The sequence below is a fragment of the Lonchura striata genome, chromosome 4 (assembly GCF_046129695.1).
Source record: "Lonchura striata isolate bLonStr1 chromosome 4, bLonStr1.mat, whole genome shotgun sequence".
NCBI classification, from domain to species: domain Eukaryota; kingdom Metazoa; phylum Chordata; class Aves; order Passeriformes; family Estrildidae; genus Lonchura; species Lonchura striata.
This window is the reverse complement of record NC_134606.1, coordinates 15,136,210-15,151,945: the sequence shown is the minus strand read 5'-3', so window position 1 is coordinate 15,151,945 and position 15,736 is coordinate 15,136,210. Positions and strand designations below refer to the sequence as shown.

Sequence of the window (15,736 nt, the reverse complement as noted above, 5' to 3'; positions counted from 1 at the left end):
AAAGTATTGATTTGAGTCATATGTATGTTACAAGTATTCTGTAGCTGTTTTAAGTAGGATACTTTTGGAATTTGGTTTTCTGTGATCTTGGAGTTGTCGTGTGCAGGGACTAAAACCAGGCTTGTTAACTATATATTTGTGGTATTCCAGAGGAAAAGAGAGATATCTTCAACCAAGTGTTACACTAAAAGCTGATGAATAATTTATTTACCAGAGGGAATTTGAGCACCTTGACAGTCCAAATAGTCCATGATAGTCTCTGTTATTTTTGTGATCATATTGGTCCCTACTAAGTAAGTGAGGACATCAGCCATGTCTCGGGCATAGTAGGCTGTGAGTTCTGGAATAGTACTGAAACTGTTCTAAGAATCTTTTGAAGCTTAAGGATACAGATCAAACAAAGAATTATTTTAAGGTTTGGTCCAGTCTTAGTTGAGATGAATTCGAAATTCATTTATGTCTGTTAAATCAGGTTGCAGTATACTGAAAAGCTATCAGTGCTGATTTCTGCCTCAGTGAGAAATTTTTATTAATGTTTTTTTCCTCCTTCTTTTTGGGGGTGGTGATGAGTAGGTGATTGGTATAGTGGTCCTGCAGCAGATACTGAGACTGAACCTGATGAGGAGTGGGTGAAAAATAGAAAAGATGAAAGTCGTGCTTTCCAGGAATGGGATGAAGATGCTGACATAGATGAATCTGGTAGGTAAAGTTGATTTTGGTGAAGTGTTCTTTTTTTCCTGAAGATGACATAACTGTAAGAAACAAGCTGAGTGGAAAAAAAAGGGAGATGGAGTTTAGTAGGAGAGAAGCCAGCATCTGATTTTAATGACTGGAATTAATTTGTCTAGGAAAGAGCAAACATGAGAGCAAGTAGAAGAGTTATAGGGATGTGTCTGTAGGTACAGGCTAAGCTTCATCTCTTCAGAAAGTTTGGATGAATCATGTTGCATCCTGATGCACTCTAGGTTTGATTTAAAACTTGTCCCAAACTGTTAAATTACAGCTATATATATATATCTATATATATATGATATGCCCTGTGAGATAGTATTTTGATATCTAAAGCAAGTTGGTGGAAACAGCTGCCCTGGGCTGCCCTGAGCGGTACATAACCTGTAGTAAATATTTCTCCAAGTCCTTTAATGATTTTAAGTCTTTCTTTCTGGGTTTATTTTGCAGAAGAAGCAGCTGAAGATTCACTTGCCATTAATATAGCACAAATGGAAAAACGTTTACTTCATGGCCTAATTCATCATGTCCTCCCACTTGTAGGCTCCTCAGTGAAGACACTGGTATTGGCCTACAGTTCTGCAGTGTCCACCAAAATGGTGTGTAATTTGAAACTTTCATTTAATAATTGTGGCTATGCAGTCTTTAATCAATAACTGATGTGTTTGGGTAGTATAAGTGGGTTGCAATCCAAAACAATACTAATTTGTAAGTTGCCTCTAGACACTATGTGCAGCCCTAGTGGCTTGTATCTTTACTGATTATTTTCCTTTCTTTTTTCAGGTTAGACAGATCTTGGAGCTTTGCCCCAACTTGGAATATTTGGATCTCACTCAAACAGATATTTCAGACTCTGTATTTGAAAGGTTAGATAATTGTTGTTTCTTTTTAAAAAAAGTTAAAATCCAGGTTGTGACTAAGAACTAAATTAGGGTAACAAATCACTGAAATACCAAGTAAAACATGTAACTTTGTAGTGGCCATTGAAAATTCTCTGTCTTCACTATTGGATGCTTTTTACCTATCAGTGTGTAGCTATAATGGCCTAACAATAACCATAACAATAGCTGTGGTTTTGCTCTACTATTAAGAGCTTGTCCATAGATTTTTATGGAGTTTCTCAGTTAAGGAAGTTCTCTTTGTCTGCTACAGGTGGTAGGGTGTGGAATACTGCTATTTCAGACACTCAAATGAAATTATAGGCAAAGCTCTAAGGCCTAGGTGTATTGTCTGTGGATTCCTGAGTTTTACCGAGGCCTGCAGAAATGTCACTGATGTCAGTGGGATGGTGTATGGATGCAGAACCTGCACCGGTGGGTCTTACTGTTGTATTGAAACTCAGCAAGTATTTCAGTGCTCTCAGGTAGTGTGAACACCACACAAAATCTTAGCAGCATGGATGCTGGTAGCAGCACGCAGCAGCTTGTATAAGAAGGCTTATTTGGAATAAAAGCTTTATAGAATTTTCAGGGCTCAGAAGTCAATCTTTGTGAGCTGTTTTCAATATCTAGTGAAATTTATCTTATTTGCTACTCATCATATATCTGTATTTACAACATTCCAATTTGTAACTACAAAAATGAGTTTGGCTTGCTCTAAGTATAAATAATTACTTATAGAAGTAAATTACTTACAGTAAACTTATAGTAAAATTAGATCAATTAAAATATTTACATAAATTAAAATGTAATATAGTATTTATAGTAAATGCACTTAAAGAAGTAAATGATAGTAACATTAACTATGGATAGATAAAGGTCAGTTAAATCACTTATATAATTTTATAGCTAATAATGTAAAAATATTACTGTAGATAAAATTTCTAGTCCACTTGAAAAAGGTAAGGTAAAGAGAGCAAGTTTTTGTTAAAACGAAAATGTCTGATTTCTAATTAATGAAGAAACAATTAGAAACCCAGGATCTGTTTCGGGAATCCATCCAGTATTCCTAGAAGAAATGAGAAAGGACAGGAGGACATATGATCTAAGTACACTGGTATTTCAGTTAAGCTTGAGAAACTCAAAATTCTAGAAACAACAACTGTTACAATACTTCAAACTGAGTATGGAATCTCAGCTGTATTTTTGTGGGGGTGAAATTTGCTAGTTCAGTATTTTCTGCTTTTTGAGAAGTAACTGATGTTTAGTAACTCAGATGTCTCTTGATAGCTTCTGGTGAGTATAATGCACTTATTTTTTTAAATTCTTAGGTGAGTATTTGGTGCTTGCAGTCTGATCTATTATTCAAACATTTGTTCAGTATATAGCAATTTTGGACTTCTTTTAAGTCTCAGTATATGCAGAAATATAAGTTGTTAACCGATTCATGTTTCTCTAGACATAGTTTTTCTAGGCATTACAGAGCACTTGGAGTATCTTTGTATATTATGTGTTTCTTTGTATATTATGTGTTTCTTTGTATATTATGTGAATTAATACAAATATTTTATTTGTGAAGTGTTTTTCTATACTTTTAGCCTTAACAGCTTTTTCTGAGCAAAAACTGAAAAAACTCAACCACCACTACTCAACCAAACCACTTTTTTCCCCCCTCTTTGATTTCAGCTGGTGTTCAGTTGGATATTGTCAAAATCTCCGCCATCTTGATCTGTCTGGATGTGAAAAAATTACAGATGTGGCTATAGAGAGGATTTCCAGAGCGCTGGGTATCATATCAACTCATCATACCAGAGGTATTCTGAAAAGCTGCAGGAACAGGAACTCTAAGACTTTGTGGAAAAACAGAGAGATTACTCTGCAGTCCAGCCAGAAGTATAATGGTTTGCATAAAGTCAGCAATGAAAATTTCATTCAGGGAGGAAATGGTGAGCAGCACTGGACTAAACCTGACAGCTCAGAAAACTTCAGTTCTGCTTATGTGTGGATGCTAGATGCAGATGATTTAGCTGACATTGAAGATGCTGCAGAGTGGAGACACAGAAACGTTGAAGGATTTTGTCTTATGGAACCAGCATCTCATATTAATTGTTCTGCATTGTGCTACAGTAGAGACATTTATGGGTTAAGGACTAGAGGGTGGCAGCAGCACTGTGCTTCTACTGACTTGATTTACTGCGGTCACTCGTTTTGTTGTGCTGGGACAGCACTAAGAACTATTCGAGCACTTCCAGAGTCCTCTGCACTGTGTAAAAACCCAATAAGGACTAAGCAGTCAGAGAAAAAAGACTCTGCATACTCTGGGAGTGAAAAAACAGAGGAAGAGACTGCACGAGTTCTTCAGTTTCTCAGTCTGTCAGGCTGTTACCAGATAACAGACCGTGCTCTCAGGTGAGGAGACATTTTCAAACTATTTTGCTGCAGGATATTTTTTCTGGTTTTATTTGTTGGGCCATTCTGGAATGAATCTGCCTCATTTCAGTAGAAACATTTTTATTGAAGAAACTGATAAGTTTCAAGTGGTCTTTCCTTCTTAAATAGTTACAATACTAGACCTGAAAACTTTCTGGCTTTGCTTTTGGAGATAACAGTATAATCTTTTATATCTGTCTTCTGAAGTCAAGTATTTTTATGAATTTGTTGTTCTAGAGAATATTAATGCTTTTAGATTTGTTAGTGATTTATTGTTAAGAAATTGTGTTGCTTCACCAATTTTTTCATTATGCCTGCAGTATGCTTGAAACTCTGTAAAACTGGAGTAACATCTTAATTAACCTGTCTGGATAATGACATAATTTAGGTACAGGCTGAATCAATGGGCTGAGGTCGGTTGTTGAGGCCTGATGAAGTGCCAGGTCCTGCCCTTGCGTTACAGCAGCCCCAGGCAGTGCTACAGGCTGGGGGCAGAGTGGCTGCAAAGCAGCCTGGTAGAAAAGGAGCTGAGGGTGCTGTTTGACAGTGAGCAAACAGGAGCCAGCTGTGCCCAGGTGGCACCTGGCCTGTACCAGCAATAGTGTGCCCAGGAGCAGGGCAGTGACTGTCCCTTTGCTCTTGGCACTGGTGAGGCCACACCTCACATCCTGTGCTCACTTTTGAACCCCTCACTGCAAAAAAGGCATTGAGGGGCTGGACTATACCCGGAGAAGGACAACAGAGCTGGGGAAGGGTCTGGAACACAGGTCTGGTAGAATGGCTGGTGGGGCTCAGCCTGGAGAAAAGGAGGGTCAGGAGTGATCTTCCTGCTCTTCACAACCACCTGAAAGGAGGCTCTAGCCATGTGGGAGTCGGTCTCTTCTCTCAAGTAACAAGAGAAAATGGTCTCAAGTGGCACAAGAGGATGTTTAGATGGACCATTAGGAGAAAATTCTTCACTAAAAAGTTTTCAAGCATTGGAAGTGGCATACCTGGAGGTATTCAAAGGATGGGAGACTTGGTGCTGTTAGTGGTGGATTTGGCAGTGCTGAGTTAACAGTTGGATGTGGAGTCTTTTCCAACCCAAATGATTTTATGATCATTCTGTGCAGAACAGCATGTTCAATACAGCCTCCTATAACAGTTAAAGGAGTAGAAAAAAATGTTTGACTTGAGCATTGAGATGGCTTCATGAGTTACAGAATTTTCTGTTCACCATTTGCTGCTGATACTTTATTTACTCTATACTCCTCAGTAAACTGAGGAGTAGTGAGGTGCTGCTGGCATCAATTTGTCTCTCCTGAGATTTGTGCTCATTTGATGTTCACAAGTACCAGCTATTCAGATGTCTCCTGTGACACTCGCCAATCTTACCCTTCTTTAGGGTGTGCTTCAGATATCTGGTCTTTGTGTTGGAGCTTGCTTGTCTTCAAGTGTTGCAGAGGACTTGTCCTGACAAATTTTATTACATGCTGATGAGGTTGCGCTGTATGTATTTTATTTACATGTTACTGGTCTGGTTTTTCATGACTCAGTAGTGTGGGAGCCAAGGGAGAGTTGGTCACTGAGTCACAGTAAGGGTTTAATTGCATTGCTTGTTTCCCATTGGTGCTTTTTGGGTGAAACTACTCAGGAGCTGAGACTGTGTTGCAACAAGTGCATCTTGTAGTCACAAGAATACTTGAAGTTCCTGGGGAAAGAGAGGGAAACCCCCTAATACAAACACATGCCAGTTCATTTACTTCATATAAGTTGTTACCTGATAGCTGGTTTTGCTTCTCCCTGCTGACAGGGGAAGCTTGTACAGTGATGCTCTGAAGGCATCTTCAGTTTTAAGTCCTGGTTTGAAACTTCAGTTTGATGATTCAAACCTGGTGGGTTTTTTTTCAAGTGCGTGAGCTTGTTTCTGCTTGAACTTGGGCTGGCTGCATAGAACAGGTTCACATGGAGTAATTGCTCAGGTGTGGTACATCTCTGTGCCTCTTGAATCAGCAGCCTAATTCTCTTGCACTCAGAGAAAGCAAAAAGAATTTAATTTGAACAATAAGATGGTGTGTTGGCAGAGAGAAGTTCTAGGAAAACACAAATTTGTATTCCAGAATAAGTTTAACAAAAACAAGGGCCAAACTTCGAGAAGCATAATACACCAAACTTGGGAGTATCATGTTTTAGTGTGAGATGAGGAATATACATCACCTTGGAAGAGGTGACAAAATAATTGGTATTTTGAAGAAGAATGGCTTTGTAATTCTTTGAAATAGTCATCTCTGGTGTTACCCATAAAAAAGTGGCTTCCCACTAAAGTTTGTCTACAGAATCGTTAGCTTATGTAGAAATCTGTTCAGGTCTGTTGTGTGGCTTCAGGGGTGATCGATCCCCCTTTAAAAGAGAGGGTAGAAGTGTCAGGTTCAGAACTCAGTGGTTCATTGGAGTGTGTCTGTTGGAAGGGGTGCAGTAGGTCTGCGATGGGAGATGCACTGGGGCGCTTGTCAGTGCTTGCCGTGCGGGCTCTTAACGCGTCTGTTCTGTGTGTCCACAGGGCATTGACTCTGGGAGGAGGACTGCCGCATTTGGAACACCTGAACCTCTCGGGGTGTCTCACTGTAACTGGTGCAGGCCTGCAGGAGTTAGTTTCTGCATGTCCCTCTCTAAAAGATGAACACTTTTACTACTGTGACAACATTAACGGTAATGTCTTTCTGTGAAGATGTGATGCTTTTCTGGGAAAGGATGCTTGGTCTAGGAACTTTTATAAAAGAAAAAGAACCACCAAAACCTCACCTTATTTAATGTCTGTGTAGCACTGGGTTTCACAGATTAATTACAAAATTATGACTGTTAAATCAGTTTTACCTAATTTTTTTTTTTTTTTTTTTTTTTTTTTGTTGTAACACTAGTGCAGTTGTGTATTACAGGAAAGCATTTTTAGTGCCTGTATCTCTTAACTTAGTTAGCATAACTAATAGGGGTAGTACATAAGTCTCCATATAGCTGCTATTACACTCTCATCCTGTCCATATTTCCACTGTAAACCATGCAGTTGTATGTTTTCTGTATGGTCATAACCTCAGACAGAGGCTTCATTAGGTTGGTACCAAAGCAGAGATTTTTAGGAAACCAATGATGTGTGGTTTGCCATGCAAACCTCCCATATTGCACTAGTTTTGGTATAGGATATTTTTGATTCTACCATCACACTTCTTTATGGAAAATGTAATTCAGTTTTTTTTTCTCTGGTTTTGCTTGAGTCAGTAACTTAGGAATGGATCTAAGCTAGAGAAGGATCTGTATAAATGCATAAAGTCTGTTAATGGTGAAGTGTTTTCAGTGTTTACCACACTGGAATCCAGTCTGTTAAGTCCAGTAAGCATTCCTTGCATTAGAGATGGGAGCCATGGTGTGAGTGTGTGAAATTAAAGCAGTTAAGTGCAACAGAAGGCAAGGGAAAAAGAAGATAACCGAGTTCACAGGCCTGTGAACACATCTAATTGTGTGTAAACTAAAAGTGTATTTCCTGGTAGTTCATGGTGTCCATCTCAATAATTTGCATCTGTACTGAGATGCAGCCCTGGGTGTACCAGATGCCAGAGCTTTGGTATTGCAAGTAAATCAATACTGATATTTGGGTATTCAAGCCATTGAAATCGATACAAGATGATGCACTTGGATTGGATTATAATATTAGAAGTGAAAGTATTAAATCTTATGTTGTTTCCATAATTTTTGCACTTTATGCACTTTTTTTGACACTGCTTTTTTTTTCTTTTGAGACGCTTGCTCTTTGTTACTTCCTTGCATTCTGTCTAGACTGCAGCATTTAAAAAACTATTTTCTGTTGTCTTTCATTTCCACCTGAAAATTTTAAGGTTCTTTTTTTAGAAATCCTTTACCGACTCTCTTTCCTGCATTATGTTGAGTTTAAAGATGTCTTCAAAGACCAGTTAGAATCCTGTTCCTTTTACATCTGATTGCTTGCTACTTTTCCTCTGTTTATACTTCTGTCAGTAAGACCAGACATAATTTGTTCTCAGACATTTCTGTTTTTTATCGTGTTCCTATAAAATGCATCATGTCTTTGTATTAGTTTACAATGCCCAAATCTGTGAGTTCACCACTTTAAAGCTTAGCTGTTTCATAGTATCCTCAATAAATTATTTAAATTTAAACAGAATATTTTTAAATTATTTTGTAAAGTTGTCTGATCCTCTTTATGTTTATTTCCTTCTTTTACTGCCTACTGGAATCTCTGAGCCTATAAGCTCTGCTTAGTTCTCTAAAGCATCATGCATGCCTTTGGATCAACAGTTATTCCTGTAGGGAGAAGTGCACAGGACAGTGAGGCTATAATGGTCTGAGTTCTTACATCTGTGGAGAAATAATGTCATCTCAGAAGTTCATGGCTTTATGGAAAGCAGCCTTTATAAATGAATTCCCTGCAGTTTTGTCTGGGTTTTGTTCCTTGTATTTTCAATCCAACTTCATTGTGATAGGGCTGTTCAGTGTGCAACTGATGTGTTATTCCATTCTGTGGGCAGCAGGATTCCTGCAGTAGCTGTTTCTGTATCATTTGGCGTTTCCAAAGTAACTAGGGAAAGCAGTAGCTGTTTCATTTAAATCAATCCATATCTGAAGCTGTTTGTTTACTTGCACATTTACAGATTGTGTTACTAACTGCTGCACGAAGTTTACTGATCTGTAAGCATGTACAGAATAATTTTATGATTTTCTTTGCCCACCAGCTTATCAGTGATTGTTTTCGGGGAAGGAGGTGTACTCTGAGCTCAGAGGTTGGAAAACCTGTTGGTCTTGCAGAAAAAAAATGGAGCCAACAACATGGAGTTTAGTCATCTATGAATAATAAAGATACATCTTTGTCATCTGGTGGTGAATAAGGGCTTTACTTTTACCTGCAGCTTATTTTCAGATTTTTTTTTTCTCTATAAACACTAAGCCTAATGGAACCCCTTAGACACAACCCAGCTTCATTGGAATTTCTTTGTGGAGGGCTTGATGCACATGTTTGGTAGGCACATTGGTTGCAATTTCTGTATTTTCAGCAGGTGCTGTTTTACCTTTTTAGTAGAGCAAGACTAGAAAGATAGAGCAGCTATGGTGAGGTAGTTGGGTTTTAGTCTGACTGCTGTTGCACACCAGTAACATGGTACAGTTTTTATGTTTTCAACCATGAATTTGCATACACTTCCAGGTCTGTTTTGTGTTTGTTTCCTGTTAACTTCACTTCAGTTTTTGGTTTGCATACTAGTGTTTAGGATCACTTACATTTTTCACAATGCTGGAGATTTGGAGTTAGATAACCCTCAGCTGCAGCTGAAAACAAACCTGTCAGTGTACATCCCTTCTAATGGCTGATTTCATTTGTCTAAAACAAATTTGGTTTTGGATCACACTGAACTCAGCAAGAGGAGTTTAATGTTTGAGTTATATCTTGCCACAGAGTTCTTATTTTTCTAAGGCTGTTTTGTCCAGCTATGTCCATTCTTCTGACTTGTTTCTCTGTTTCAAAGCCCAGAGTGCTTTCAGCTTTGGCATTATAAAAATGGGGCTCCCTAATTTCTGCAGCAAGTAGCTCTTCGCAGCACTTAAGTATTATTCAGTTTCTAGAGCTTTTTTTAAATTATGTAGTCCTCAGGTTCTGTAATCAAAGAAATAGGGCATTATGAAATAAAGTTTGATTCTAATTATTCACTCTTCTGGCATTTAAAATGTCACTGGTCATAGTTGCTCTGTCTTTAAGCAGTCAAGCCAAGACTTTGCAAGTTCTTTTAAGGTGTACGGACTGCTGTGTGCAGATTTTTGTGGGAACACAGTGTTCCAAGTGTAGGTCTCAGTCTAAATTCTGCAGATTACCAGTGTACTCACAAATCTCTGAAGGGATATTATATGGTGGTGGCAGCTGGTTATCCTGGCAGGAGTGGTTCTTTTAATATGGTCTTGGTCTGTGTTGTCATGTATTCTTGGTGGAATTCTAGAGAATTCTGACTAATTTTTGTTGTACTAGTACATGTAACAAAATGGAGTAATCAAATAGTTCTGCTCCTCTCCTACATTAGCAAATGTGTTTATATGTTCACCACAAGTAAACAGACCTCACCTCTATGCTGAGTCCCCTAAGCGTCTGAGTAATCAGATGTGCATGTAAAGAGCATTACAGTAATCCAGTTTAGAAGCAACTAAACCAGTAATGTAGACTGTGTCAGGTTAGATGAGAATCTGATTAACTTTGCTTTCCCAGATGAACCCAAAACACATTTAATTTAGCCCTTCACTGCTAGCACTTACTAGGCTTTCACAGAGGGACCCTTTGCAGAAGGAAATACGCTTCACCTTATGATCCACTGCATGTACTGTTCCTTCTCCACACTTCCATCACATGTTGTTTTAAAAGACTACATTTTGGGCTCCTTGTTAAGTCCAGCAGTGATGGTATCTGGCTTAATCTCTGTCAGGATGTTTTGTTACATGAGCCAGAACATGACACTGCAAGTACCCAGTGGTTACTTGCTACACTTGCCCATCAAAACTGTCATGAGTTCATTCAAAATCATCAGCGGGTCCTCAAAGTGTGCAGTGTGTGAAGTTGCTGTATGGAGCAGTGTCCTCCTGGATACCCGGTGCATTGCTAACTGGGCTGTGCTGAAAGCAATAATGGGCAAATGAAGATGGGAGATAGCGGAACAGGTTGCCCAGAAAGGTGGTGCAAGACTCATCCCTGGGCACATTTGGGGTTAGGCTGAAAGGGGTTTCTGAGCAGCCTTACCTAGTTGAAGATGTGCCTGATTATTGGAACTAGGTGACTTTTAAACGTCCCTTCCAACCCAAACTATCCTGTGATTCTATGAAGTGATTAATCTCCACTGTTAGGTTGAAATGACCATCACTTGGGACAATATGAAAGGAATAGATGCATTTCCCATGTTGCTTAACCTAACGCATCAATGAGGTGAGAGGAGCTGGAGACTTCATATACAGAGTCCGGGGGAAACAGAAGACAGTGTTCTTTTGGCAAGATTGAAGAGGCCATTTGAATTTAAACAGAGAATCCTAAAACAAAGTCTAGTCCAAATGAAGTCAGTAGTAAAGACTGGGGAAGTCAGAGGTTACAAAGCCAAAAAGATGTAGCCAAAGGTCAGTGGTAGTTAATAAAGCCAGGGAAACAAACCCAGTGTCCATGGCTATCAAAAATAAAGGCATTTGAATTTTGCTGTCTGTACCAAATGTAAAAAAGAACTAAGCACTAGGGATTTTATGGAGGAGGTAAATGACTTGATGGAGGAGATCAGCTGACATGTCAAACCATAAATAACTCAAACCTAGATAGCCTTGCTGTTAAAACAACCATTAATGTTGTTTTAACTTACTACCTTGTTATAATAAGCATAAAATACCCTCCAAATGATGGGGATTGTCCATATATGCTAAGAAAGAGTACAAGGAGGGCAGCTTTCAGAAGATACGGTTGAACCCTCAATGTTTCATTTTATCTGAATTCTTTGTTACAGGCTATAAAGGAAAGTTTGTGGTGGTATGAGGATTAGACGTAGCACAAGAAATGCAGTTTGGGAAGAAGGGTGAAATTTCACTGTGATATGCTTAATGTAATTTGTAAGTCAGTGACTAATAAATTGGGAAATGAACATAAAAGCTTTTAAGATGGGCCAAGTATCCAAGTTTTTCAGATTTTAAGTTGCTGTTAGAGGGGTTTAAATTTAAAAACTGAAAGCTAAAGATAGTCCTAAAGATAATCCTAAAAACTAAAGGATGGGAAGAAAGGGCTTAATGGTCACTGTTAGGAGAGGAACCTGGGAGGTGACAACTTTCTCCCTGTTCCCCTCCCAAAAGTTCTGTGCTGTTATTCAGCATTTCAGAAAGCTGTTGGTGCTAATTCTGAGATCTTTCCTATTTGCAGCAGCAGGCGAAAAAGCTACCAATGTTACCATCGTCAGGGTGGTGAGAACAAGATAGAGGGTGCTGTGCATGGTCCTGGAAGCCTTGGGGCACTCACATGTGGAGCACTGCATGTGGGTTTGGTCTCCCCATCCTGAGGAGAGTATACACTGCAGTTACAGAAGATACAGAAAAACCTTCTAAAATGTTAGGAAACTGAGCACTCAAAAGGCTGGATGTTTCAGTCTGGGAATGAGATGGCTGAAAAGGGGCATGACTATTACAGAACTGGGAAAGCAGTAGATGAGGTGAATGTGCCATGGTAATTCCCCAAATTTTGCAGTGTTAAAGCTCAGGGGCACTGGGTGAATTTTACACAGATGCACAGTGTAGTGAACTTCTTCTGGAACTTGGTCCTGTGGAAAATTGTGGAAGGAGGTTTAAAGAGGTTAAAAACCCACATACACAACTGAGCCATAAACAAATACTGAAGGAAATGGATTTCAGTGTCCCTGATGGAACAGTTGGGGGTGCTGGAAAAACACAAAAGGTTTGCATGATAGGCTTATATCATGTCCCTTGACACCAGTTGCTGTTGCCAGTGGTGAAGGTAGCGTTAGATGGAGCATTGGTCAGACCTAGAAGTTTGTATGTTCCAGTTAGGAGCATGAGGAGTAACAAAATGAGCAAGAAAAGGATGGAAAAAATACTGAGTTATACTGAGAATTCCCTTTCTTGGGATGTTGTGGTTCTGTACGTTTTGTCAACAAGCATTTTGCTAGAAACGTGACAGTTGCTTCAGAATCACTGCTGTGCTGTGTAGTTGTGGCAGTGCTGGGGAAGGTCAGCTACGACTTGGAAAATGCTGCTGCACAGAACATGCTCTGCTGAACCTGCTGTTCAGAAGCACCGAGTCTCCTTTCTAAAGGACTTAAGAAGAAGCTTTCAAACTCTAGCTCGTAAGTGACGTGGAGGATCAAAATTTAGTTCAGGTGAATAAGAAGTTTTGAAAAGGAAACTGAGTTTATAGACCAATGAAAATTTCACTATACTGTAACCATAATCTTTCATTACAGTTTCAGGCTTTATTCAATCTCATGTATCTTAGCTAATTTTCAGTATAGAGTATTGCTTATTGGTCTGTGGCATGAAGTGGGAAGCTGGTTTCAAGACTCCAGATTCTTGGAAATTAATTGAATTATGGCTTTACTGTTGAAGGAGATAAAAAAAGCCAGATATGGCGTAGTGCCCTAGTTCATTGAAAGATTTTGTTAGAATTTCTAAATACATTAAAAACACCTGAAATATTTGTTGACTTGTTTGTCATACAAATGGGGAAAATTTGTGTTGTCCTGGTTAGGTCTGTTTGAGTTGGCTCAGCACCCCACTTCTAGTGTTTGTTGGGTGCCAGAGTTCAGCCAGCCTGAGTGTAAATGGGTCTCAAAGCAGGCATATGGCTGGAGGAAATAAAACCCTGTTTGAATAAATACAGTAATTTATCTCATGGTCACTTTAACATTTTACATGAAAGGATTAAGTGAAGGTAAGTGGAGGTGGGTAGAGTTATCGTGTTGGTTTGTTTTTTCTGTGCTTGCAACTCATTCTTTCTGAACTGCTCATTTTTAGCCTTACGGCTTCTGATGACTGCAGCAATGCTAAGGTGGATTCTGTCTTTAGTTTTTGAATTTCTAGTCAAGAGTATGTGAGAGTCTGGCTATGAAGTGTTCAAAAAATCAAAAACTTTCAGGCTAAAAAACTGTTTCCATTACCACAGACATAGTTTTGGAGGTTATAGTTTCTTTGGCAATTATCATGTGAATTTGAAAAATGGGAATTAAAAATACATTGTCAAAACCACTCAGTTCTGAAGCAATGGCAGCTTGTGTAAAGTTGCTCATTTAATGTTGCTTATGGTACTTCTGTGTAATCTGGGATGTGTTATTTTCATGGGACTAAGCTATAGAGCAAAAATCTCTTGAAAAATACTTGTTCCAAGTGTTCCATGTTAGTACTGGCAGCGTTTCAGACTTCACAGTACTGAATGAAGTGTAGTGCATTGTAAAAAATGAGTTGTCTTCTGAATCACCAGTTTATGAGAGTTATGAATCTAAATGAGTGGCCGTTCCTTCTTTTCACGTTTCTGTTGTTTTTGTGCAGGTCCTCATGCTGAAACCGCCAGTGGATGCCAGAATTTGCAGTGTGGTTTTCGGGCCTGCTGCCGCTCTGGCGAATGACCGCTGACGTCTGATCTTTCGGTCTACTTCCTTTAGCTGAGCAGGCTTCCTCTCATGCACTTTACTTACAGCTCGCATCTTGTGTTAACAATCCTTGGAGTGAGACTTGTTATACTAGCCTGACCCTGCCCACAACTTCAGAACCTTAATTATGAGTGTACTGTACAGTGTTGTAACAATCTCACAACCTCATTTGGCTTGAAGGGTGTTGGGTTTTATTTTACATAATTTGGGGAAGACGGGAAAACCTTCAGATTTTTTTTTTAATGCCACTTTATTCCAGTTTGGCACTTAACTGTACTTTACTGAATTATTTTGTGTTAGGTGACTTTCTTTTTTTAATTTTGAATCCATAAGTACAATATAAACCTCCACAGAGAATTTGAATTTTACTGTTTGCATTTGGGTTACAATTACACATCTTTAGGAGCCTGGTTTCTTCCCCTTTCCTCTCATCCTGAAGTTGGTCTTTATATTGCAAAATTAGGGAAATTGCCACCTTCCTTTTGCATTTGGTTTTGTATTTGGGCTTGAAAGACATAAATAAAACATTCCCACCAATAAAAAATGTGTACAGTGGTTAAATATCTACGCTTTTACAGTGCCATGCCAGAAAGCAGCAGAGGTTGGGCAGGTGGGTGGGTGATGTAATGGTTGCAGAGCTGTGACCTGTACCATGTGCATGGGGGTTTTGGTTTGGTTTTATGGTTCTCATGACTACTGCTAAGTTGCATTTTTGAAACACCTTCCAGGAAAGTCAGTTTTCATTAATCTGAACTCTGTGAAAGATGGCAATACATTTTCCCCCTTGCTTTGATAGTTAAAAAGATTCCTCTCTGGACAGTAGAGACTGGCAGGGAGCAGAAATTCTGTTGTGATGAGTGAAAACATGTACTAGGAATAGATGAGTAGTGCATGAGTTTGTGTGTGCAGTGGTATGAGGGATAGCCCACTGTGTGAGGGATGAGTACTGTAGCCCATGGCAAGCTGTAAACTTCAATGGCTGCCTGCTCATGCCTGGCACAGTTGCAGGCTGGTTTTTTCTATAGCAGAGGAGGAGCAGGTGTCTGCTTTTGTAGAAGGTAAAGAGGTTTTTTTCTTTCTCCTATCCTGCCTAAGTTTTAGGACTGACAATACAAGCTAGTAATTTTTACCTGTTTTCCTAATTGGACCAATTCTTTAGAGTAGTATTTATTTAGAATGCTAGTTATGGTGACACAGTAGTTTTCAAGATTCTAGGTGTCTGGACAGTTGGTGTGCAGACAGAGCTGGAGGTTATGATAAACTGCAAGGTTTTCCACCATCTTGGTCACACTAAACTGAAGAGTAACGTAAGAAAAACAGTAGTGAGTGCAGACACAGCTGAGGATGGAATGAGCTACAGATACACTGTGGAATAAACCTGGGAGATGCCACCCATGTCCAGCACTGTCATGTGCTGACAGTGTACTCTCTAGTGGGGCTTGTAGAAGGGTGGCAGCAACCCCTGCCTCTCAGCTAGTCCATGAGTGCTGAGAGAGCTGTCAGACGCTATAGTGAGGCCACTCATGATCGTCTTTG

At 39.3% G+C, this 15,736-nt stretch overlaps 1 protein-coding gene across 1 annotated transcript in view; it reads left to right on the top strand.

Annotated features, from left to right (window-relative positions):
* Positions 1-14,755, top strand: part of FBXL5 (F-box and leucine rich repeat protein 5) — a 32,503-nt gene extending 17,748 nt beyond the window's left edge. Inside the window, exons 6-11 of the mRNA XM_021554368.2 lie at positions 574-699; positions 1,180-1,328; positions 1,513-1,595; positions 3,294-4,016; positions 6,577-6,725; positions 14,100-14,755. Of these exons, the coding sequence (XP_021410043.1) occupies positions 574-699; positions 1,180-1,328; positions 1,513-1,595; positions 3,294-4,016; positions 6,577-6,725; positions 14,100-14,176 (1,307 nt within the window). The 3' untranslated portion in view covers positions 14,177-14,755. The remainder of the gene's footprint in view (positions 1-573; positions 700-1,179; positions 1,329-1,512; positions 1,596-3,293; positions 4,017-6,576; positions 6,726-14,099) is intronic.
* The last annotated feature ends 981 nt before the right edge of the window (positions 14,756-15,736 follow it).